Consider the following 24,939-nt stretch of genomic DNA (forward strand, 5'->3'; position numbering starts at 1 on the left):
CATGGGATTTTAGTTTTATCGATGGTTTTAACATCCTCCTATGAGGAAACAAAGCCTCTAGAGAGACGAGGTTGCCTTCCCGAAGTTAGTGCCACCAAACTTGCTGCATGGAACATGAAGAAGCAATGTTTATAACAATGTTATTATCAAGTAATCCGATGTGATGGATAAAATATTGGTACTGGCGTTTTTCCTCTTACCAACTGGCGAGCACCTACCATACATATGGGGCGTGTGTTTCCAAGTCTGAACTTCCTGGGCCACGGAATAGTCTTCATTGGCAGGCAGCAATCAATCGATAATCAATCTGTTTATTTATTGGTGACTATAATATGATGATGGTCCGTATTTAAAATTCAAATTTTAAATATCATATTTTTAAAACAACATTGTAGAAGTCTTATAGCTGGATTAAATATGCCACTCGAGGCAAACTAAGCACAAGCACCCCCCTGCTACGTATGCCACTGAAAGTCATAAAAATTTCAAATAAAATTCTGAGTCGTAAATGAGTTCATTCAAATACAAAAGTAGTCCACTATAACATTGCTGTAGGCCCCTTTAGTTTATCTCGAAATTTTAATTTGGAACGTAGGGGTATTCTCTTTTTTAAAACTATTGGTATCTTCGTTATTTTTTTATTTATAGTTCGCTAGCTTATTTTAAAATAAAACGTGATAAATAAAAAATACGGAATACCTTCTATGTTAAAATAAAAAAGTTCCCACCTAGACTCCCTCTGTAGTCTGTACTCACATCTTTCCCTCCCGTCGGCCAGCAGCCTTCCGGTTCAGGCCCCGTCGCATCTCTCCTCGTCGGCCAGCTGCAGGGCACCTAGCGCGTGGTCGGCGAGCGCGCGGGCGGGCGGCAGGGGGCGCCGCGGCGGCGAGCGCGCAGGCCCCCACTCACAGACGACTGGGCCGGCCTTCACTGCTACTTCGGCCCCTTCGTCGCCGACGAGAACCACCGCGTACGCCCTCCCCTTGTCTTCTTTTCCTTCTGCGCGAAACCGTGCGCCCAAACCCTGACTTACTATTCGTACTCGGATCTGAATCTAATTGCAAGTATATATGCATTCATGTATTATGTCTACTAACTTTGATTGCTTTGCAAAAATTATCGGGTGTACATCCATGTCCTTTACTGGGTTCGCCCCTGATCACCAATGGATCTTTTTTTGTTCAATTGGTTGAAGCCTAGTACAGATCTGTGATGAATTCCACAAATAAGCATGGCCACTTGTGATTTGTGAGTTCAACAAAGTGCTAAGCACTAAGCGAGCGCTCGATGGGTGAAAAAGCTTAAGCGCGATTAAGTGTTTTTGCAAATATCGTAAAAAAAATCCAATTATATACCTAAAAAGTGGGTTTTGAAGTGGTCTTCTTACAGCAACAATTCCTTGCCTCTTGTCCTCTTCCTTTCTCCACTGCAGTTGAACCTACACAAATAACGACAAAGCACTGGGTTTCTTGTTTCTTTGCATGAACAAGAACAAATTAACAGCAGTAACACTCAGCACAAATTAACAGCATCCAGAAATTAACAACAACAGCACACTGCACGAATGAACAGCAGCAGAAACCAAATTAACAACAACACTACATCATGCACGAGTTATGAGTGCATGACATAACATAGCATAGTTGATAGTTCATAACTGATACTCCCTCTGTTCTTTTTTATTTGTCACGTTTTAGTTTAAAAAAATTAACTAGCGAGCAACAAATATTCGAGAACGGAGGTAGTAATTCAAACTCAAACATGGGGGCAAATGAAATGTCTTAGTCATAGCAGCAACTAGCAGTACAGGACAACACACAGCAGGTAGCACAAGTGCACAACACAACCAAGCATGATATGACATGCAACCACACCACACAAATTGCCACAGCTCACAGCCTCAATTCTCAAAGGAACTTGCTCCAAGTATTTCATCTTCATCATCCTCATAATGAATATGTTCTTCCTCATAGTCAGGGTCATTGGTTTCAGATTCCCACTCCTCTTCATGTAGATCTCTATTCTCTAGGCCGGGTCCAGTCCCATCCTGGCTCCAAGTAAATATCATTTGATGTTCTCTTGAGAAGAAGCCCCGTGCCATCCTGATTCCCTTTTGAACCCACCCCAGAGGGAACAGCTGCAGGCATGGCCACTGACTCTGCCATCCTAGCAATACATGGAGAGAGGGGCACAAGAGCAGAGAAGATTAGAGTACTAGACATTTAGACCACCTCAATAGACAGTAAAGCAACACAATTGCACAAACACATATTCAATTTCAAGTTTTCAACAAAGCAGCAGACTGGCACTAGCAGGGTTGCACATAGCTATTAGCCTGAAGAGCAGAGAGCACATCACAACACAGCATAGTAGACAGTAGCATAGCACAAATGCACATGACTTGTAGGCTTAGAAGAGCAGTAGCAGACTAGCACTAGTAGTAGCAGTATCAGGTAGCATGCAGCAGTAGTGGGCAGAGCAACCGGATGACTGCAATAGCAGACCAGACCAGAACCCTAAACCCTAACCTTTGAGCACGGCATGGCAGCATTTTTGTTTTTCTTTCACTATCGTATTGTAGATGAATGACCTTCGTAAGACTCACCACTAGTAGGAACAAAGGAAACTTAATTGTAAAAGGCAATTTTTGTTGCTAGATTTGTTGTGCCAAACATGGGTGCAAAAGGAACTTTAGGTGTGAGATCCATCCACCGAGGTTAAATGGTTGAGGTATATGTATTAACAGCCTAACAGGGTACCAATGTAGAGCTTGCACTGGCTTTTTGCTAGGACCTTAGTTCAGCAAAGTCATAGGAGCAAGAAGACATGATTATAAAAACGAGGATTGATGGAAGTAGGATAATATTCATATATTTAAGCTGAAATGTTTAGGGTAGTAATTGAGGAAGATGCAATTGATTGTTTGATTTCATTTTTCTTCAGGGCAGTTTCAATCCTGTCGTTGTACCTTTCATATAATGGTGATTAATTGCAGGGACAAATCTAGGATTTATATGAAGGTTGTGCACAGTGTATGGTTAAAAATAGTTTGTTGCTAGCACAAGGATGTTTCACCACTGTGTATGTGCACCACCATAGATGATCCTAGTTTCACCCTTATCAGTTACCTTTTGTGTATTCCCTTGCGCCTGAGACCTTCGTATCACTAGTAAGTTCCATGAATGCCACAACATATGCTCAGTCTATCAGCCCCAGAAAATTCCTGCAACGAACACCATTTGCAAACTCACATAGATTTGAGGTTTTGGGTACTGTTAAAGGTTTTATATTCCATTCTGAGTGCAGATCACTTGATTAGCAGAACTATAAAATAGATGAGTGTGCCCCTCTTGGCAAGCATATCACAATTTCTACCAAGGTTTTCAAGTCGATAAGTCGAGTCAGAGTCGACAAGGTACCGACTTGGTGACTAGTCAATAAGTCAGTCGACTAGTCGACTTGCCAATATAGTGGTTGTTTTGCCTATATAATGGCTTCATATAGACAATATAGCATTTAAAAGAAAGAGCATGTTTTACCTCATTTGAAGCCTGAAATTGAACTAAACTGAAATAAACAACAAGTCTTACCTCATTTGAAGCCTCAAACTGAACCAAATCAGCTACATAAGTTATAAGTCATAAACTCATAAGTCATAACAGCCATATAGTTCAAATTGGAAAACAAATAGCAAGAAAATATAGTTCAAACTTGAAAGGAAATAAGCTCCATTAGATAGCTAAGCTGCTGCTGCAGCTAGATAGATACTAGATAGTAGATACTATAGGTGTACATTCGGGCCGCCCGGCCCGGCCCGGCCCAAGCCCGAAAAGGTCCGTATTGTTTGAATTTCGGGCCGGCCCGGCCCGTTTGAATTTCGGGCCGTGCCGAGCCGGCCCATGGGCCTCGCCCTCGGCCCACGGCCCGGCCCGTAATTGCTTAAACGTGCCGGGCTTATTTCGGGCGGCCCGAAATTATAAAAGCCCGAAATTCAATTTTTGGCCCGAAATTCAGTTTTTGGCCCGAAATTCACATTACGGCCCTAAATTCAACAAAATAATAAAACAATAAAAGATAAGACAAATAAATTTGAACAAAATCAAACTTAATATTTGTATTAATGTTACCACAGCTATGCAATGACTACCTCGTTTATAAATCATTTTGTTAGAAGAAAAAAGAGTATAATCAGCTCTATACAAAGTTCGTAAGTTCAGTTTATTGTCTAATGTTCATAACAAAAGTAAAATTACATCACACACTCTAATTCAAAGATACAAAAAAACATCTAACTAGTATTATCTCTAGCTTTGTGTTCTTTATCAAGTATATGAAAGTGTTGAATGAAGTGTGTTTTAATAAATATATGGGCCTTTTCGTGCCTCTATATGGGCCTTTTCGTGCCTGTCTTAAACGGGACGTGCTCGTGCCCGCCCATGGGCCGTGACCTCGGCCCAAACCCGACCCGATATAACGGGCCGTGCCGGCCCGACACTAAATTATTTCGGGCCGTGCCGTGCCTGGGCCGTGCTTTTTTTTCCGTGCTTCGGGCCGGCCCATCAGGCCCGGCCCAAATGTACACCTATAGTAGATACCCTAAATATCTCCCAAATCAAGATCATCCATTGCATTTTCTCCCAAAACAAGAAAAAATGTTGTGTAATGGGCCTTTGGGCTGAACTGGGGCACAAGTCGGCTGACTTGCCAGACCAAGTTGACGACTAGTCGACTGAGAATTTCCAGTCGTTGACAAGTCGCCCGACTTGCCAGAAAAGTCGAGTCGGCTCCCCAAGTCGAGCTCCCAGGACCGACTGGACGACTAGTCGCCGACTAGTCGACGACTTGAAAACAGGGATTTCTACCATCTCTGCAAATTGATATCATCCCACTAAACCATTTCTTTTTAACATAAGAAAACCTGAGTATTCCACACTTCTTGATACAAAAGTTTCTTGATCAAGAGCAGCACAGGGCTCACCCAAACTAAAACTCCATGACCTTGTAGAACTGAGATAACATAAAGTTGCAGCTAAAGGATAGAAAATCCTTAGCACAAGGTCATCAGGGCTTAATAATTCAGTAGTCTAGGTACGAGGGACAGAAGGTATGCTCACAGTTCCAAATAAGACTACTAATGGTGCAGAACTTCAGTTTGATAGTTTCTGTGTGTTGGGCCATCTAATAAGACTACCTTTGATGGACTCTAGTTTATGTGTCTTTGGTCATCTATAATCATTTGGTCATTACATGTTTTAAATGTATAATTCCATCCTTGTGGAGCTAGGATATTGGTAAGGATGTAAATGGTCGGTAAAATCCGGTAAATTTCCGGTACCGTTTACCATTTTTTTCCGGCCGTTTTCAGATTTATCGGGGTATACGGAAAACGGGACGGAAACGGGATATGTTTTTTCGGAAACGGTACGGTAAACGGTGAGACAAACTTACCGTCCGTTTTCGTATTTCTTGAGATACTCCGGTATATTCCCGTATTTTTCCCGGCCCACGTGTTACATTGCATCCACATTCCAACGGACCTGCCAATCAGCCATCAGCCCATCCCACGGCCATGACCCATGGGCCCATGTTGGCCACGCAAGGCACGCACGCATGAGACACAGGAGTACAGCCGTACAGGACACAGCCGCCGCCTGTTCGTGTTCCTTCCTGTGCGAGTCGGCGAACGGCGAGGCGTCTCCGGAGTCCGGACTGCGGCTGTGGACAGCGACTCTGTGACGGCGACTCGGCGAAGCCCCAAGCTGCCAAGCCCCCAGGTCCCCATCCATCTCTGTCTCTCTGGTCATCTCCTTCCCCTGGTCGATCTGCAGGCGCCAGCCGCCAGGCGCTCCATCGCCGGCCATCCATAAACTCGCCACGGCCACTGCCGCAACGGCCCAGTCAGGAGGGGCGGCAACAGGAACCGCGGCTCGCACGCATCGAAGCCGCTGCGGTCTGCGCTCTGCGGTGGTGGGCTCTGGCTCTAGCGCAGGGGCGTGGCCGCGTGGGGGACCTAATTTTAGCTATGTGTGTTTGGATCTGATAAACTACAACTAAAATGGCACATACTTACTACACTTACTACTGATTTTGTTGTACAGATTCATCTAAAATGGCACATACTTACTACACTTACTACTGATTTTATTGTGAAAGGACAGCAACAGCTCAAGGCAGACAAAGACCATGGCACAAATCTCACACTTGTCCAAACCTACAAGTATCATCAGGAAGATAGCTTGAAAAAATCGTGAATGAGACTTGTATGTGGCTGTGAATGAACAATTGTGTGATTAGGATTTGTTTATTGTGAGCTTTTCCGATTACAATTACCGTTTCCCGATCAATTCCGAGCTATTTTGCTCGGATTTATCCGTTTTCGATATACCGGAATTTACCGGTCGTTATCCGTTTCCGACTTTCCCGTTTACCGATTCCGGCCGAACAAAAAATTATGCGGGTGAAAACGGTGAGAGGTTTTTTCCGACCGTTACCGACCATTTTCACCCTTAGATATTGGGCTGTGTTAAAATTTTCTAATAACCGGTTTTTATGTTGAATGGCATTTCATCCTGACTATCTTTATTATTCTTTTCTTTGCAACATCTGAAGTTGTTCGGGGGAATTTTTTCTAGGTGCTGGTTGGAATGGCAAGTACAGCATGCTTTGTGATTGTCAGTAAGAATGACATCCCAATCTATGAGGCAGAAGTTGGATCTGCACCCAAAGTATGTACCTTGAACTTCATGTACTTCCTATATAATATGTTCAGATTACAATTAACTATCTGACTATATCTATAACATTGCACTTTTCTCCAAGACGTGCACCATTTCACTCTGTTGATATGGTAAAGAAACTCATATGCAAATACTCAATAGATTGACTTAGTCATGTTGGATCAGGCTCTCCATATCTGTCCCTACTCGTTAGTTTATGTTGGATCAGGCTTCTTATATCCATTCCTACCCAGCAAGAACTAAGATGTTTAATGGGATAATACTTCTCTAAAATTTCTTCTGTTGAGATTAAAACTGTGATGTGCCTCACAGTATACAGATATGTAAAATTGTAGTTTTAGTTTACTTTAGATGGCAGGGATTTTCTTTCTGCGTTTTGTTTTTTGAGCAGCATATCCATACTGAATTAATAAGGTCTATGCCTAATCTTACCATTTGTTAACTTGCTCTGGCAGAAAGAAGATTTGTCTTATCACCATCAGTTTATTCTGCATGCTGCATTAGATGTTGTTCAGGATCTAGCATGGACAACAAATGCAATGTGAGTATTTTATTAGTTTTGTGTTTTGTTCAGGACCTAGCATGGAGCTAGTTAGTTTTGCATTGGGCTGCGGGCGAAGAATGAAATCATATCCAAATGTTATTCTTCTAGCATTTTATGTACCGTTTACCTCACCTAGAAACTTTTGTTTGTTTACATTTTCTTTTCCTCCCCAGGTTCCTGAAGTCAGTTGATAGATTCAATGACCTTGTGGTGTCTGTTTATGTAACTGCTGGTCATATCCTTTACAAAGTGACGATGACAGTTCTTTTCTTGTTCCAAATGGCATTTGACTGTGCATCATTATGTTCGGTTTTCAAAGTTTGGTCATGGCAGTGCTATATTTTCTTTAACTGCAACTCTGGCACATACCAGATTCATGCTGCTTCATGACTCGCGTAGCGAGGATGGAATAAAAAGCTTTTTTCAAGAGGTCCATGAACTTTACATCAAGGTAAGACAATTACTGCTAATCTACAACCAGGAGACTTTCTAGAGCGCTAAGTGCTGGATCTTCACATGACGAACTCTGAAGCATGCATCAACTACATTCTAGTTTACAAACATGACCTACAGTTCTCTGCTTGGTTTCTATAATGATATACAGTAAGTTTGTTTTGCTGCCATGCAGATATTCCTCAACCCGCTTTACCTGCCCGGCTCTCGCATCACATCCTCTCATTTCGATACCAAGGTGAGGGCGCTCGCGAGGAGGTACCTGTAATACGGGCATATGCTGGGGTTTCATCGTAAAGCAGGCACGCCGATTTTTTTGTGCCATCATCATCTGATAACACATACGTCTAATTTTTCTTGGCGTTGGCTTTGTTATGACCGACCTATGGATCATTTTTTTTTTCGAGAACAAAATGACTTGTCTAATTTTTCTTGGCGTTGGCTTTGTTATGACCGACCTATGGATCATTTTTTTTTCGAGAACAAAATGACTTGGCGATAATGTTCAAACTTTAATTGATTGTGTCGTGCATCGCAGATGTCTTAATCTTTAGGCCATGTTCGTCTGATCCTAAAACCATAGGGATTGAGGGAGATTGGAAGAGATTGGAGAGGATTTTGATTTGTAGGGTTTTAATCCCTCTCAATCCCTATGGATTAGCACAAAACGAAGAGGGACTTAGGGTTTGTTCGGTTAGGAAGGAATCGACGGGGATTAAAGCCTTAAAATTGAATATAAAGAGATTTAGTCTCCTCAAACCCTCCCTTCAATCCACGTGTAAACAAATAAGGTCTTGTGCTCTGTTTGGATGTCGATATTGGAGGGCGTGGAATTGAATTGAGTTCAGCTACAAAACCAGCCATGGTATTGAAATGATCTGTAATTTTAATTCTATTTTGTGGAGTTTATAATTATATGGTCTAATTTCATCCAATACTGAGGAGTGATGCTCCGTATTGGGAGTGTGAGTTTCAAGTTATAGATCAATTCTAGGGAATTGAGTCTCTAAATAATTCTAAATCTCAATGCCACGTGTAAACAAATAATAAATTTTAATTTTTAATTCTTTGCTTCAATATCTACATCCAAACATGCTAATGAAATTGAAGGGAAAAGAAAGCCTCCTTGGGTTTTCTTATGAAGCATTCATGTGGACCAAAGGATGCTGCAGAACCTAATCCATTAACGTTTGCTGCCACCCAGCATTTGCTGCTCAGTTAGGCAGGCAGGACTCGAGGTGATTCGCTAGGAGCTGAAATTTCAAATTTCAATAAAGCAGAGGAACCATGTCAGATAGGCGGTAACTCGGGATAGGGTCCTCACGGTTCCCGGGCAATGGCGATGAAGAAAGAAATAACATGGGCCGAAAGATTTTGTTAGGCTGAGAAGAAATTGGATGTCATAGTTTCCGGCGAATTTTGGAAGAGGCACATCGTCCTCGACCATCCAACTCTACTTGATTCCCTCAGCTTTAAGGCTAGTTTGAGAGCAAGTGAATTATAGGAGATTAAGGCACTAAAATTATTTTCTTAAATGTATTGTTGACGGAGTTGTTACTAAAATGACCAACTTTAGTCTTTGTTTAAAATCTCTAAAGCTAATAGTTAGTCGGCTAACAATTTATTGGTAAATTATTAGGTAGGTTGAGCTAGCTAATGAATTAATTGTTAGCTGTCATTTATTTAACAACTAGTTAGAGTATTAATTGAGGATGTTTGAAACATCTACCACTAATTTTAGAAGCTAACTATTAGTTTCAGAGGTTTCAAACAAGGACCTTAGTTGCTTAGCCATAGAGTGATAGAATTCGCGGACGGACACACTTGGTTATCTCCAATAGCTTATTCATCTCTATACCCATATTCAAATTTTACTTTGCGGACAGTGCAATCTACAATGTAAAGCAGTGCAAAACAGTGTTTTAGGTGACTATATAGGTGAATTACTTGACACAGTCTTATATCTCTAATCGTGACAAATGATCTTATATACTATGATGATGCCCATGCAAATTAACTAGCAATTGATGCCACAAAAGAAAAGAAAAACTTACTTCCTACAAAATCTATGCAACTCGAACTAGCTTAATTTTAGTCACAATTATGTTTATAGACTTTTATGTGTACACCGTGTGCGACCTTTACTCCCGGTTCTAATATATAGAAATTAGTATTTTGTAGTAAATATTAGCACTTTTACATATTTTTTAGTCAAACATTAATATATTTGAGTTCTCATAAATTAAAGCGAGAATTGCATTTTTTATGAATGTAGAAAGCTTACTATCGTCGTGTTGCGATACCAAAGGTATCGGATAAGAGCATCTCCAACAACATGACCTATAAAAATGTCTTTTGATTTGAAAATGAGTAAATTTATATATTATAGAGCAGCCTACTACGGTGTAGTATTTAAGGCACTTGAGAGAGTGTTCTATAATTTTGGGACCGAATTTTATAAAATGAGGTACTGTTGGAGTAGCTTTTGCTGTGTAAAATCCTATATTACAATTTAAGGCAACAATTTAAGACATTGTTGGAAATGCTCTAAAAATAAAAAGAGACGGTTGTAGACCACATATTGCTAGACGATCAGACCATATATGCATATGTAGGATTTATAGAGATCCGGTTCCTCTAAGCGTAATATTCTATATCCTATTACAGTTAATGATTAGATGCAAGTGTGGATAAAGATTACATTGCTCAGGTGATGTTTGATCCAGTGAGGCAGTGAGTAAGGAGAGATTTAGCTACTAAGAGCATCTCCAAGAGATTAGCTGAATAGCTTGTCAAGTTAAATTTTAGCTACTTAATAACAAAATAGCTCTCCAACAGGCTAGCTATTTAACTTGACAAGCTATCCGGCTATCTAAATTGACTCTCTCATTAGCCAAATTTGACTAGCAAATCTCGCTAGCCAAGCTAACTTGCATGTTGGAGAGTCTGTTGAAATGAGATATTATATTTAGAGTTTAATTTTTATAGAGTGACAAATAAAGAGTCAAAAATAAAGAGTCTTTTAGAGATGCTCTAAAAAAGTGAAGTCCTCAGAGCTGAAGACTCCGCAAAAGCGTTTTTATGGCGCTATATACCTTCCTGCATGGACAATAGACCCCTACCTAAAGCAGATCTAATATACTCACATCTTATCACAATTATTGTACCGTACACGAAGCACGCCCCTCCATCCCTAAATGGACATATAAACTGTTATCTGGATTTTTTTTAGAAAAAAAACACAAAAAACACGTTAGCTGATTTCTTGATTCCTATTTTCAGTTATTTTCGTGCATTGTGCGTCACATACAAAGTGTGTAGATCTATTTCTTTTTTCGCTTCTCGTCAAACAATAAATCTAATAGACAGTTACACCACATGAGCCATGATAAACCGCTCCAAGCCTAACACGCTAGTAAGACACACGTAGCACAATGCTCCTACATAATATCAACCTCGTTAGCTAAAGGAGAACGCGCAACTGAACCATCTATAAAAAAGGGTCGGGCTCCTTTTCAATTCATTCATTTCTGGACCTTTTAATTAAGAAAAAGTGTAATATTTGTTCTTATCAATTTAATTAATATCTTATACATTGATCATATGTTTACTTTGATATTAAATTTATTTTTTATAGATATTAAATATGATTGTATGTCATCGCATCATATTGTCCTATACTAGTCTTTTAAGTAGTTTGACATCGACTTTCTTCGTGTGTGTACCTATGGCTTGTTCTGTTCGAATCTTTATCGGAGCACTCCTTGTATGCCATGTATAGAACTACACAAAGACATTGAATTTGGTGTAGACTTGATTTGATTTGGGTTGGGTTGAGAAGGGGAGATAGAATAGCCGAGAGGTAGTTTGGGAAAAAAATATTTGGATATTGTCGAAGACCCTTTGGCACGACTCTTTCGACAAGTTCATTGTAAAGTTCTACCAAACAGTCAAAAAGAAAAACAACTCATTGCTCTTCGAGAGTTAGAGCTGTTTTGTTTTATTGTTAGGAGCTAGAGCATTAAAACCGTAGCTTATACCAACTCTTCCAACGTTCTTCTCATACATCATTTAAAAAAATATAGGAGAATCTGTTTTGTAAAACGAATTATAAAACAAATCTCCTTCAAAAGATAAAGGAGCCGGAGGAGTCAGAGCTAAAACGATAAACCAGAGCCCGGCCTAAATGTGACGGCCGCTCTAGTGGAAGCGCGTATAAATTGGGGGAAGGAAAATTCCAGCGGACGAGCGCTCTAGCCGTTTTTCCTCGTCCTCGATCCAGCCCCTGCCGCTTCCAGCTCCGATCGATCTGATCCCTCCCCACCACCACGCCCATGGCGGACCAACTCACCGACGACCAGATCGCCGAGTTCAAGGAGGCCTTCAGCCTCTTCGACAAGGACGGGGATGGTACGGTTCGCTCTCCTCATACTCTCTTTCTCTCTCTCTCTCTCCGTGTTCCTTCGGATCTGTCCTCCGTGGGTGGAGATGCTCGGCGTACGTGGCTGCCTGTGTAGTGGCATTGCCGCCCGCAAGTCTGTTTAGACGGGGTAGATCCGATACATCCCGGATGTGGACGGAGTCCGCGGCGGGGCTCGATCGCGTCGCTGTCCTGTGCATTTCTCCCTACCAGTGGCGGAATCGGCGATGTGGACCTTAGGTTTATCTGCTCTTTGACCATTTCGCCACTGACAATCATGTTTGTTTGGATTGTTACGCTGTGAATCAATACGAGACGTGGCCAAGTGATTTTTTTTCTGGGAGCAGTGTAACCTTTGACCCAGTCTGGTCGTGGTCTGTGTAGCATGATGAAGTTGTAGCAGGCTGATTGCTACCAAAACATTTTCAATTCATTAGTCTTTTCATGCTCCAGGTTGACTGAAGTTAGAAGAGGTTAAAGATCGTGCTCAGTTTGTCCAAGTAATTTTCCTAGTAATTGTGCGATCCAGCTTCAACGTTGAACGACATGTTTCTTGTTCTACCTTGTTCCTGTGCAGTAGTTGACCCCCAAAAAGGAAAACTGGGACCGACTGCTATTGGGGAAACGGCACCCACACTGATTGGCTCAATTCCAGTGGCTATGCGTGCTCGGTCAAAACATGATGATTTACCACTTAGAAACTGCCCTGCTTTCCACATAGCATTTCAAACTTTTCGATTAAGATATTACCACCTTTTGACATCTGGGTTCTCCCTAACTTGCTGAATTATTTCTCTCTTCAGTCACTACTTTACCTAGTTATAATTACAGAAATGGTTGTGCCGTATCTTGTACAGGTTGCATCACGACCAAGGAGCTGGGAACTGTCATGCGTTCACTGGGGCAAAACCCTACAGAGGCTGAGCTCCAGGACATGATCAATGAGGTCGATGCCGATGGCAACGGCACCATCGATTTTCCAGAGTTTCTGAACCTTATGGCTCGCAAGATGAAGGACACCGACTCTGAGGAAGAGCTCAAGGAGGCCTTTCGTGTGTTTGACAAGGACCAGAACGGCTTCATCTCTGCCGCCGAGCTCCGCCATGTCATGACAAATCTTGGGGAGAAGCTAACTGATGAGGAGGTAGACGAGATGATCCGTGAGGCTGATGTCGATGGTGATGGCCAGATTAACTACGAGGAGTTTGTTAAGGTCATGATGGCCAAGTGAGCCACAGAAGCATAAGCTCAAGGCAGAGAGGATTGTGCATTGCATATTAGTCAAGATGCAATGCAACTCTTATTTCATCGACTTCCAGTGAAACATTCTGCTAGTTGTAGTTTTTGAAAGGCAATGCAGTTGCTGCTTTGTTCTTCCCTCCAGTGTGTTTTCAGAACTGTTGATTCATGTGAAACTGTAATGATTGCCCTCCCTGCTGTGTCTTGGTTGCAGTTGAAACCATATGTAGCTACATTCCCCCTCCCACCACCTCCACACATCAACTTCTGCTTCACCTTTTTTAGCATCAATGGATGGCCGGTTGTTTTTAATGCGATGATCTGCAGTTATCGTGGCAGAAGCTCTTTGTGCAAATTTATTCCAAACCGCCGATTTGTATTGTTGGATGCAACTGAAACAAATGGATTCAGACATCCAGTGCAAGGTGTTGTATTGTTGGAGGCAACATTGTCTTCCCGAAGTTTGACCGACTAATAACATACATTATATTCTGAACCTATGAATATATCAGCACCATATTCCAGTATTCACTACAGGAAACAGCCTTCTCATCTGTTTCATGTACCTCTTCATTCATTCCAGATCATCATTATCAGGTCTTAGGCGCTGAAAACAAGAGCTATGTACAGGGAAAACTAACAACATATCCCTCATCTCAGCCGCCCTCCCCACCACCACCACAATGAGTTCTGTAAGCTTAAAATTCTACAACTGTTTCATGGTGAGGAACTTCTGTCTTGGACTTAATCATCATGCTCCCGAACGACGTCCTTCAGCTCCATGGACAGAGTAAGATTTGTATACTGAATTATTGATTATTTGAACTGTTTGAGTAAAATTTGTACATTTTGAGTATCTCCCTTTGCCTTCTTCAGCTCAGCCACATTGAGAGATGGAGCCACTTGGAAAACCTAAACATGCAACAGGGTAATGTCTCAGTTATCTTTTATTTACCAAAAGTTATCTCACCGCTGGGTGTTCTCCCTTACCTCAGACCCCTTCCTGCTTTTGGGTTCTCCATTAGCATCTAGGAAAAACAAAACAAAAAAATGAGTTGTTGGTAGGAATCAATGATACAACAGTTTATGAATTTTCATTGATGAGAAAAGAATAAGGTCAAATGACAGAGGAACCAATGATAAAACAGTGCTTACAATGGTATGATATCATGGAGCTCTCCACCCATAACAAACTCCAGCACAATGGAGATAAATCCTTGTTTTGCTTCCCATCACCTGTTATAAAAGAAAGGAGCAAGAACAGTCCAAATTTCCAATCAGTGGCGGACGCAGGCGAAAGTTTAGGTGGGGGCTAACCCACTTGGGCTGCTGTCTAATTGTCCAATTTGGCTCTATGTACCTTGTAAATCTTTTCTATTTTATAGTATATATAAAAGGTAGGTACAATGGGTTTCAAAAATTGAGATGGGCCATGGCCCACTTTACCCACGTCTATTTTTACAATGGCAGATGCTCTTTGTGCCTAGTGCAAATTCATTCCAAACCGCACGTTCTTATTGTTGGTTTAAGATGCATGAATTCAAGATGCTCTTTGTGCTATGTAAAATGCAGTCTCGTCCTTTTTTTTTTGTGTAGGGTGAAAGCGACATGTACCCTTGGAGTGGTACGTACCAGCTGCTGCATGTCCAGGCCTTCTTAAGGCCAACTTTCTTGTGTTTGTCGAAACTTAGGCTGTGCTTGGGAGAGTTGAGCTCACATGGAGCAGGACAAAAGAACCAAGGTGCTGTGCCTGCATGGCTTCCGTACAAGCGGCGCTTTTCTGAAGAAGCAGATCAGCAAATGGCACCCTTCCATACTTCAGCAGTTTGAGATGGTTCTGTACTGGGATCAGTGTTAATTGGTTTGCTTCCTTCCCTTTTTTTATTCTTGAACTTTTACCTTTTTTTTTTCTTTCAGGTCTTCCCTGATGGCGTCTTCCCAGCTGGTGGAAAGTCGGAGATAGAGGGCATATTTCCACCGCCGTACTTCGAGTGGTACCAGTTCAATATGGTTAGTGCTTTAGATAGATGGAACCAAACTGAAATCAGCTCTTCTCATGGCATTCTGATACCTGAGTTATATTTCAGCTACAGTTTGGTCATCATCTATGCCTTATGCCAGAGATGAACACTCCTTTATTTTTATTTTTATTTTTTGGTTCCTGTGCCGAAACACGTCAGTGCTTGCATGTTTTTCACCACAGGAATTCACTGACTACACAAATCTGGACGAGTGCATTTCATATCTATGTGATTACATGGTGAAAAATGGCCCTTTTGATGGCCTGCTCGGATTCTCCCAGGTAAAAATGGAAATCATAAGTTACTTTTACTGAGTACATGTGAGTTGAATGTCCTACCTTTTCTGGAATTTGTTTTTTTTTCCTGAGTTTCTTCATTGTATGATAACATCTGCATGCAAACTAGAATTGTGGTCCAATCTTACATATGAAACGCAATGAACTTAAGTTTTTGAGCTGATGTAAACTTTAATTATTTTCTTAATTTCTCTGTCGAAGGTGCACGTCCGAGCACTTGCATAGGAAAGCCAGTAGAAACAGATTGGATTGTGACCTTTATTTTTTAATCAGATCTTTCAACCTGTGTTGAGCATAAAGTGGAGTCTTACAGCTTATGCATCCATTCCTCTTTTCAGGGCGCAACACTTTTGGCCCTTTTGGTAGGCTACCAAGCACAGGTAATTTTTACTCCTAAATTCTGCAATACTTGTGAACTAAATTGTAGAGATAGCACAAAGTAGCAACAAACAGAACACCTTTTACCATGTAATAAAGCTCTTGTCTTTAAAAGGGATAACTTGCAAAAGAAAAATAAACTCTTACAAGGTAGCAATAACTTGGAATTAAGTCGTGAGTTTTGAATACTACATAAACACCAGCAGCCAGCCCTTTTCTGACAGAACATCAAAACTGTAAATTTAACCATTTTAGTTAATTGCTGTAACTAAGCTGAGAAATTTAGGGCAAGGTGCTGAGTGATCATCCGCCAATTAAGTTCGTGGTCTCAATATCTGGGTGCAAGTTCAAGGACCCAAGCATCTGTGATGTCACTTACAAAGACCCGATCAAGGTGAAATCAGTGCACTTTATTGGAGAGAAGGACTGGCTCAAGGTACCTTCGGAGGAGCTGGCTTCTGCCTTTGATGAGCCTCTCATCATAAGGCATCCTCATGGCCACACTGTCCCTAGGCTTGGTTCGCACTCTTCCCAAATCTTTCTGTTCGATTTGCCTCCTTGGAATCAGCATATGATATAAACTGCTTGCTTTTCACTCAGTTTATGCATACTGCTTTCTCACTGATAATCTGATGTGTTCTTTCGCAGACGATGTGTCTGTGAAACAGCTTTCTGAATGGAGCTCGTGCATCCTGGAAGACCTTGAGACTGCAATCGTTCCTGAGGCCTTAGATTCGGGCAACCCATCTGATAAGGAAGCTATTAGTGCAGAATTCGCAGAAAACCTGGTGACTGCTTGAGGCTTGTCCACTTTCGTGGCATGGTTGGTTTGGTTGCATTTGAAACTTGTACCGTTTCTACTGAGTAGTGCGTGGAACTTGTTTGATCGCATGTGTATTTGCATTGGCAAAACAATAAAGCGCTATCTTCTGAATCAAATGGATTCAGACATCAAGTACAAAGTATTGTTGGATGCAACATTGACTGGGATTTGTTAGAATGTGAACTGTCCGCATTTCACTATCAGCTTAAACTTTTAGGTTGAACTTGTTGATACATACAATCCAATCCAATATGGTATCAAGGTCTCAATTTTGACCTCTGACCTGTCTCCTCTATCTTTGACCTCCTTTACGTACACCGCTGTCATGCTTCTTCAGTTGACAGTTTTACACGCTGTCATGCTTGCTCGGCTCCAGCAGCAGGTCAAACGAGGTGAGGGAGTACGGCCCCACGGAAGCGCCCATCTGCTGCCCCGCGTTCGCCATTGGGCTCGACACTGGCGCCACCTGCATGCATGCATGCACACACACACACAGTTATCTGTAATATATAACCCTGAACATGCACTGCCCACTGATTCAGTACGTCGTGCACCAACCTTCTCTGGCTGCTGGAAGGAGTTCTCGTCAAGCGGACTGCTGGACGTTAGAACCGTCTGCTTCGATCCAGACTTCTTGACGCCGGTGGCCAGTTCCACAACCGATATGTTCAGATCCACAGCTTGATTGCCGAAATTCACCACCTGCAAATGGATTGACAACAATTGTTTCTCTCTCTTTTTTTTTTCTTTGCAGCATCCATATCTGCTGGAGCTGATTGATCATGCGCGAAAAGAAGAAGAAGAACGTCAGTTAGTTACCTTTATCCTGAGGTAAGTGCTCTTGTCTTTAGCGTTCTGCCAAGTGATGGCAGACGCAACCAGCTGATCGTAGCTGGAGACCTGAATGGCTGTAGGATGGAGGGTGGCGCCGCTAGATTCCTTGAAGAAGTGTAGCATCCAATAGTTGGGACACCCATAGTGCTGCCCCGAGTTGAAGACGATGGCATCTGGGCTCCACCTGATTTCAAACGTTCTCTTTTCAGATTATGTGGGTTGTTGAAGCTCATAGCAGAAGTAAACAGATATGAAGTTAAAACGAGAAGAGGATACTGTTCGTGTTCAGTGGAAACTGAAAAGGGACTAGCATTGTGTCATGTCACTTAGGCACTCCCTCAAGGTGTTGTGTCCTTACCTGCGATCATTGTCATTTACAAAAAGGGGTGCACAGCTTGCCATCTCAACCACATCACTGCAGTAGAACAAACAAACAGTTATATCTGCAACATGCTTTAATTTTGGCAGAACTCTAAAATGAGGAAGAACGGGTACACTACAGCTAACCTGTTCCTTTCCAATCCAATGAGAAATGCAGCTTCTGCCAGTGCTGCTACCAGTGTTCCTTTGCCAGCATCATTTCCGGTCACAGCGTACTCGCTAACAATTGCCTGAACAGTCAAGGTATTTCTATGCATCAGTTTTGGCATAAATCAACACAGATATACAGAGAGCATCAGAAAAAAAAACCTTCGGTGCTCCACGTGGTGTGTTGTCAAACATACTAGCTTTTGAAAACATATTAGTCGAAGAGGTGTAGACCTGCAGCAAAAGATGATGTCTTTTTCAACCATAACTAAAACATTGCTCAAGCAAGCAAGGAACATAGCGTTGAGACATTACATGAACATCATAAAGATCGGCAGGGTTGGATGGCGAAATAGTTGGCCTATCACAACTTGATATAATGTTGATGTCTGGGTAGGCAGATTTAATCGCTGAGTAAAACTTTTGGTAATTTCCTATAAAATGAAAAACAAAAGAGCATGAGATTTTTCCTGTTTTATGCATAACAGAACATAAACAGCACACTGAATTGTCTCCTTAGACATATAACCTAATAAATGACTGAGTAGAAACTACACTGCTCATAATAGATACGACGATATGCATACAAAAATTGACATACAAGCACGCAAAAAAATGTGAGTTAATGTGTAATGCACTACAACTATAAATTAACGGTCCGCCATTTAAGTTCAGTGCTTCCATAAATGGAGTTCGAATTTGTTTGTTTCCTTCCTTTCAAAACACAATCTTCTGAACTCTGTTGTGTTGTAAGTCAGTTCTAGTTTAGAAACTAGAAATAAAGAGCGTACAGTGCAACTGAATGATTTGCCAACCTCTATAGTAGAGCATCCAACATTCTTGATTTCCTATTGAAACATAATCAAGCTTAAAGGGTTCTGGGTGTCCCATTGCTGCACGAACAGAACCCCAAGTTGTCTTAGGTCCTCCACTGGCAAACTCTATGCCATTAACAACATCCTGAAATCGTACAAGCATAAACAAATTGCAGGAAATGGCAGCAGTGTGCTGATAGAAGATGTTCTTAAGAAATTTGGACCAGCTTAAAGAGGAAGTACAAAAATATGTGGCTTTGGTACTGGATGTGAAAAAAATAGTATTATTGGTGTCAAAAGGGTGAATTCGAGAAGACATAAGTCACAGGACTCGCACATTTTCATCACCATGTCCAACTAAACCAGTACTAATTGGCCATCTCACTCAGTGCCATGTCCCATCAAAACAATGAAATGATGTTTTTGGTACCAAAACAATGAAATGATGTTTTTATGTAAATTCAACAAAACATCAATGGTTTTGCTAGAAAACACAGCTTCCACAAAAAAAAAAAGATTATGTGGTTCAGTTGTTAAAATTTGCGAGTTGTAAACTTTGTTAAAAAGAGTAACAAATTACATTTTGAGTTTTTTCTGTTTGTCTTTTGGCCACAGACCAATAGTTACCTGTTTAAAAAGATCATATCACCCTGTAAATACTGGATTGAACACATCATATGTGCTTGTAATTTATCGTTGTGGGGAAAGGTGTACTTGCAATGCTTTCACGATATGTTTAACTTAAGTTGACAAAATATAATGAATATGTGTGATTTCGATTGTCTAGTTAAACTAACAGAAATATTGTACAAAATGAATTAAATAAATTAAAACCAGGGATTTTTCTTGTTTGCGGACATATTTGCATATTGCATTCTTTTATCAAAGGAAGATTTGACTAAATAATATGCAAGAAATACCTTAACCAATGATGCAATTGTTTTAGTGGAAACTTCTTCATTAAGGCTTGCTCCTGGATTGTTAATAAGAATCCATTAACTTAAATCAAGTGATGGCAACATATCAAATATCTGCTGAGACTGAAGTTACCATCATTCACCACCCAAACTGGGGAAGCCCCAAGGTCTTCAGCCAACTATAATCAAGGCAAGTCGGTACCAAAGTATATATGAGTTTGATAAAATCTTAGGCCAGTACTGTATCAAATAGCAGTATACCTGAAGGAACTCAAAAAATCCAAGCCCATCATCAGTCCAGTATCCCCAGGCATCATTAAAGTGACCAGGTCTCTCCTCCCATGGTCCCACAGTCTCACTCCACCGAAATGCATTTCGTAGATAATTTCCCATGGCATAGTTGCCACCTAAAACATGGTAGGTACAGAATCTTACACATACCATTGCAATAGATACAGTGTTTAACTTGACTCCAGATATGATGTAAGAATAATCAAATATGATAAACCTGGAAACTTGAGAAACTGAGGCTCGAGATTGGCCAACATAGAAGCAAGATCTTTCCGAAAACCATGCCCCTAAAGACATGTGGTAATGAATAAAAGTCATAGTCAGACCATCCCTGGACAACTACATTCGAGTAAAATAAACTTTAACTGTATAGTTGGATCGGCAGCAATTAATTAATTAACATTTTAATCCAACCGGTCAGAATTAAGTGCCACTAGAAAATAGAGAAAGCAAAAAACAGAACTGGATGCTAGTAGTATACCATGTAAGTGTCCATTGGCATAACTGATACTTGATCAAGCCAAACTACCCCGCTTTTACTTGTTGTAAGTTGAAACCTTGAGTTGCTGTTATTTTGGTTGGATCTCAAATGAAATTCTACCTTTGTCCATTTTGCAAAGGTTTTCTTGCTACCTCTGAAAGTGAAACGATAAATCATGTAAACATTACGTGATAATATATGCATCCATTGATGCTAACATTAACAGCAGAATACATTACGTGATGGTATGAGCAGCGAGCTTTTGTAGCCCATCGGAGCTTGTCAAGGAAGCAGTCAAGGACAGTGCATCTGATGACCTAACATGCAGGCTCACCTTATAAACCTTCCCCTTTTCAATGTTCTGGGGACGAGACAGAAATGCATCACACATAGCAAGGTAGAAAAATGTAATTTCTTAGGACAGTATAATATCACATCAGTTCCCTAAGATTATACTCCATCCGTTTTTATAATAATTGACGTCTTAGACTCTCTCATGGAGACCAATGCAGAAGGCAAAAGACCAAAATACCCCTCAAAAAGTAGAGATAGAGATGTATTGGGAAAATAAAAAGGTGTATTGAAAGAAGGAAAAAAATGCATTGGGAGGTGAGGATGATAAGACGTAAAGAGGCTAATGGTGGTCATTGTATGGTGGCCTGGGGCAAGGTCACACGCCCAAAAGAGTTAGGGGGGCTTGGTATTTCTGATCTCCAATGCTTAAATAGGGCCCTTCGTGTTAAATGGATTTGGCTCCAAAAAACTGATTCTTCCAAACCTTGGACTGATTTGCCATTCCATTCAAACCGGTTCTTGGATAGCTTGTGCTCTTTGGCAATGGCCTCCATAGTGGGTGATGGGCAGTCCACTCTTTTTTGGCATGACAAATGGATCCTGGGTCAGAGGATTGCAGACTTGGCCCCTCATGTTTTTAGTTTGGTTCCTAAAAGACTGGTGAAGCGAAGGACAGTGGCTGATGCTCTGTGTAGCTCATCATGGATTGGGGATTTAAGGGGAGTGGTATCTTGGGAGGTCATTGCTGATTTCATTTTGCTGGCAGATGTTGTGGCTGATGTTGATCTTCAACCGGGAGTTCCAGATAAACATTATTGGAGGTTCTCTTCCAATGGTATCTATTCGGCCAAATCTGCTTATGAGATAATGTTCTGTGGTTCTACCTCCATGGCGGGCTTTGAAAGAGTGTGGAGCACCTGGGCGCCGCCGAAGTGTCAGTTTTTCCTCTGGTTGGTCCTACATAATAAATGTTGGACGGCTGACCGGCTCGCTAAGAGGGGTCTTCCCCATCCTAGTTCTTGCCCCTTATGTGACCAGGAAGGAGAGTCTATTCATCACTTGCTTGTCTCTTGTGTCCTCGCAAGGCAATTTTGGTATCTTCTTCTCCAACGTGTCGGCCTGTCCGCACTCTCCCCCGGGATGGAAGATATCAATTTTGAAGCTTGGTGGAGTAGATCGGCTGAGGTTACTCCTAAGGACCTTAGAGATGGCCTTAACTCTTTGGTGATTCTTGGGGCTTGGACTATCTGGAGACACCGTAATGACTGTGTTTTCAATGGTGCTCGGCCTTCTATAGCTAGATTGCTTACCTCAGCCAGTGATGAGTTCAATATGTGGTGTTTTGCGGGGGCCAAAGGCTTGACCCGTCTTTCGGACCTAGCTTTTGTGTTCAACCCCGGTTAGAAGGTGGTTATTACTAGTGTTGTTTGTGTGTGTTTGTGTGAGTGGTGTTTAGGTCATTGTAATTATCATCCTTCTTTTAATGCAATGATACGCAGCTCTCCTGCGTGTTCGAGAAAAAAAAGGTGAGGATGATAACTATTTTAGGACAAAATTTAAATCCTAAAGCGTGAACTAATTTGGGAAGGTGGGAGTAGGTTCAATGTGTGCATTTGCTCAAAAGCAAAATTATGAATGCATGGAAATGCCATACCATGCCCCAGTAGCCAGGATTATAGACCCCAACACCTCCCGATGGACAGGCATTAGTTTTTTTAGAACCACAAAGAACTTCCATCCGAAGTGCAACTGGGTTACGTTCAAAACATGATGTCCGATCAGTTCCAACAATGATACTTGATTCATCCCCAATGATCAGCCACGGATCAATATTCGAAGGTGTATTAGGCCCACCAGCCTCAAATCCTGGAGATAACTTTGTGAGAGCTTAAACGAATTAAGCAAAACTAAGGGAGAAGTGGAGAATCAAGTAACAGGTACAGGTGTACAAGCAAGTGAGTTGCTTTTTTTTCGCACTACCTCTGTTGCTTACGAGCTCTGACCACAACCCACCAGCTCCAGCATGGTTGATCTCCTATAGGTACAACCAAAAACTTAACCGAGTTACCCACAATCTTTTCTCAGGATAACCATCAGAGCATAGAAATCAAAAACAAAAATTGGTTTCAGAATTTGAACTGTTGATGTGCCAGCAGATGAACTGCTGCTTCTAACTGATAGCACAATTGTAATCTGACTCGCACCTCGAAAAAGATGCCAAACATCTTATCAGGGATCTTCCTAACGTTCTGCGGCGAGGCATCCACGCTCAGGTGGCCAGATGGGTTCTGCCCCTTCGCACGACGAGAAGACAATGCCCAGAACACAACAAGCAGTGCATGGAGCAAGGACACGCCACTGGCTCTCTGCACGCCCATTGTGTGAGCTACGACTACGAGTGAGGCCACGGCTCAAACTCAAAGAGGCATCACATATTTATATGGACAGTTGGACACACGCGCTACTCCTTTACGGAACTAACAATTTGCAGAGGAGGAGTTGCACGAGTGGAAGCAAAGCTAAGAAGATGATGACGGTGAGAAAGGAAGATAGGAACGGGCAGGGACGTCGTCACTCGTCAGATTCTGTTTGAATGAAGCTTTACTTCTCCGTTCACTCCCGCACCACATCGCGGGGAAGCAACAATGTGCAATCATTTTTCAGTTCCTCGATCAATCGCAAGAATACACATGCACATATATATTTTTATAAAAAACTATGACTACCAATGTCGCGGTGAAGCAAAGCTGCGAACTTTTTTTCCCGCTAGGGTTGAGCTGGGCTGGCTCACCAATGTCGTCAAACCGGAAGGAGTGGCGGCGCCAGTGGGGGTCAGCCACGACGCATCTAGGGCTCCGCCGTCCCCGCATGGAGGTCGCTGTCGTGCAGCGGCCGCCCCCGCCCCGCCGCGGCGTCAGTCGCTTCACGACTCGGGTTGGTGGCCGTGACTGCTAGCCAGCTGCTGTGTTGCTTCCCTTTATGCTCAAGCTTGTGCTCCGATATTGTCTACATAGAATTATTACGATACGATTAAGAACAGTAATAATTAGGCCCCGTTTCAATCTCACGGGATAAACTTTAGCTTCTTACTAAACTTTAGCTATATGAATTGAAGTGCTAAAGTTTAACTTCAATTACCACCATTAACTCTTTTGTTTAGATTACAAATGGCTAAAAGTAGCTAAAAAGCTGCTAAAGTTTATCTCACGAGATTGGAGGAACATGCCCTTAATCCGTTCTTATATTAAATATATGATATCGTTGATTTTTTTTAAAAAATTGGCCAATCATTTTATTCAATAAAATAATGAGTTAGTCATTTTTTATTTGTTTTATCAATTAAGTTAGTTTGTGTTTTACTTAAAATTTTATATTTTTTATAAGTATTTTGAATAAAATGAGTGGTCAAAGTTTTCGAAAAAAATTAACTATGTCATATATTTGTGAATGGAGGCAGTAGCAGCAATAACCTCTAAACCGAAAGCAACAGATGATCCATTCACGGCAATCTTAATCTGCACATAAAACCTCTGGCTACGATCCTTATCTCATACAACCTGTCTCCTCTATGCTGTTACTGAACAACGTGCAACAAAATCTAGCTCAGGGCTCAGCTAGCTAGCTAGCTCTTGGACTTGGAGTGGGGGCGTCCTGGTCGCCCGTACACCGGCGGCGGTGCAGGAGCAGGACTTTGGTTGTTGTGCCGCTGCAGCTGCTTGAGCTCCGGCAGGACGGCGTCGGGCATGGCAGTCGTGGCAAACAAATAAAAAAGACCAATTCCATAGTGAACATGATGTATGGTGGAGCTGGTAGGGAGTTTGGCTTTTATGGAGATAAAGACTTGTAAAATCACCTTGAGTTGACCATA

At 41.6% G+C, this 24,939-nt stretch overlaps 3 protein-coding genes and 1 pseudogene across 9 annotated transcripts; 2 read left to right on the forward strand and 2 right to left on the reverse strand.

Moving 5' to 3' along the window:
* The first annotated feature begins 741 nt into the window (after positions 1 to 741).
* Positions 742 to 8,266, forward strand: LOC100280564 (uncharacterized). Of its 5 annotated transcripts, none has more exons than NM_001153483.1 (6): positions 742 to 970; positions 6,610 to 6,725; positions 7,193 to 7,278; positions 7,455 to 7,516; positions 7,647 to 7,732; positions 7,910 to 8,250. In NM_001153483.1, the coding sequence occupies exons 2-6, from the start codon at positions 6,645 to 6,647 to the stop codon at positions 8,000 to 8,002; spliced, it is 408 nt and encodes a 135-aa protein (NP_001146955.1). In that variant the 5' UTR covers positions 742 to 970; positions 6,610 to 6,644; the 3' UTR covers positions 8,003 to 8,250. The 5 variants fall into 5 exon arrangements, with proteins under 5 accessions (NP_001146955.1, XP_020403281.1, XP_035820667.1 ...); XM_020547692.1 differs by having other exon boundaries at positions 743 to 970; positions 6,633 to 6,725; positions 7,910 to 8,266; NM_001401312.1 differs by lacking the exon at positions 742 to 970 and adding an exon at positions 4,602 to 5,774 and having other exon boundaries at positions 6,633 to 6,725.
* Positions 8,267 to 11,990: 3,724 nt separating this feature from the next.
* Positions 11,991 to 13,688, forward strand: LOC100217114 (uncharacterized). Its single transcript, NM_001143482.2, has 2 exons — positions 11,991 to 12,144; positions 13,012 to 13,688. Exons 1-2 carry the CDS (start codon positions 12,069 to 12,071, stop codon positions 13,383 to 13,385), a joined length of 450 nt encoding a protein of 149 aa, NP_001136954.1. The 5' UTR covers positions 11,991 to 12,068; the 3' UTR covers positions 13,386 to 13,688.
* Positions 13,689 to 13,786: 98 nt separating this feature from the next.
* On the reverse strand, positions 13,787 to 14,649 carry LOC103647948 (Calcineurin B-Like (CBL)-interacting protein kinase pseudogene; annotated as a pseudogene). Its single transcript, XR_563140.4, has 3 exons — positions 14,549 to 14,649; positions 14,384 to 14,421; positions 13,787 to 14,305 (listed from the first exon to the last, which is right to left on the reverse strand). The product of XR_563140.4 is annotated as a Calcineurin B-Like (CBL)-interacting protein kinase pseudogene (transcript).
* A 2,435-nt stretch (positions 14,650 to 17,084) lies between these two features.
* LOC100193089 (uncharacterized) lies at positions 17,085 to 24,017 on the reverse strand. 2 transcript variants are annotated; one of them, NM_001358632.1, is made up of 17 exons: positions 23,863 to 24,017; positions 23,052 to 23,106; positions 22,726 to 22,937; positions 21,017 to 21,138; positions 20,778 to 20,931; positions 20,514 to 20,583; positions 20,267 to 20,412; positions 20,139 to 20,184; positions 20,009 to 20,061; positions 19,089 to 19,233; positions 18,589 to 18,707; positions 18,436 to 18,507; positions 18,253 to 18,356; positions 18,104 to 18,160; positions 17,731 to 17,929; positions 17,470 to 17,613; positions 17,085 to 17,377 (listed from the first exon to the last, which is right to left on the reverse strand). In NM_001358632.1, exons 3-17 carry the CDS (start codon positions 22,807 to 22,809, stop codon positions 17,258 to 17,260), a joined length of 1,635 nt encoding a protein of 544 aa, NP_001345561.1. In that variant the 5' UTR covers positions 22,810 to 22,937; positions 23,052 to 23,106; positions 23,863 to 24,017; the 3' UTR covers positions 17,085 to 17,257. The 2 variants fall into 2 exon arrangements, with proteins under 2 accessions (NP_001345561.1, NP_001345560.1); NM_001358631.1 differs by lacking the exon at positions 23,863 to 24,017 and adding an exon at positions 23,276 to 23,457.
* Positions 24,018 to 24,939: the final 922 nt, after the last annotated feature.

Source organism: Zea mays, chromosome 2 (genome assembly GCF_902167145.1).
Source record: "Zea mays cultivar B73 chromosome 2, Zm-B73-REFERENCE-NAM-5.0, whole genome shotgun sequence".
NCBI lineage: Eukaryota > Viridiplantae > Streptophyta > Magnoliopsida > Poales > Poaceae > Zea > Zea mays.

Bases quoted from the DNA above. Each gene is read 5' to 3' on its own strand.
- LOC100280564 (NM_001401312.1), top strand. From the start codon at position 5,577: ATGGGCCCATGTTGGCCACGCAAGGCACGCACGCATGAGACACAGGAG. The intron at 7,517-7,646 runs ATATCCTTTACA...CAACTCTGGCAC, and splicing joins TGTTTATGTAACTGCTGGTC to ATACCAGATTCATGCTGCTT. The intron at 7,733-7,909 runs GTAAGACAATTA...GCTGCCATGCAG, and splicing joins TCCATGAACTTTACATCAAG to ATATTCCTCAACCCGCTTTA.
- LOC100217114 (NM_001143482.2), top strand. From the start codon at position 12,069: ATGGCGGACCAACTCACCGACGACCAGATCGCCGAGTTCAAGGAGGCC. The intron at 12,145-13,011 runs GTACGGTTCGCT...TATCTTGTACAG, and splicing joins CTTCGACAAGGACGGGGATG to GTTGCATCACGACCAAGGAG.
- LOC100193089 (NM_001358631.1), bottom strand. From the start codon at position 23,449: ATGGGCGTGCAGAGAGCCAGTGGCGTGTCCTTGCTCCATGCACTGCTT. The intron at 20,062-20,138 runs GTAACTTCAGTC...TTAACAATCCAG, and splicing joins AGTTTGGGTGGTGAATGATG to GAGCAAGCCTTAATGAAGAA. The intron at 18,508-18,588 runs GTAATGTCTCAA...CTTTTGCTGCAG, and splicing joins CCGATCTTTATGATGTTCAT to GTCTACACCTCTTCGACTAA.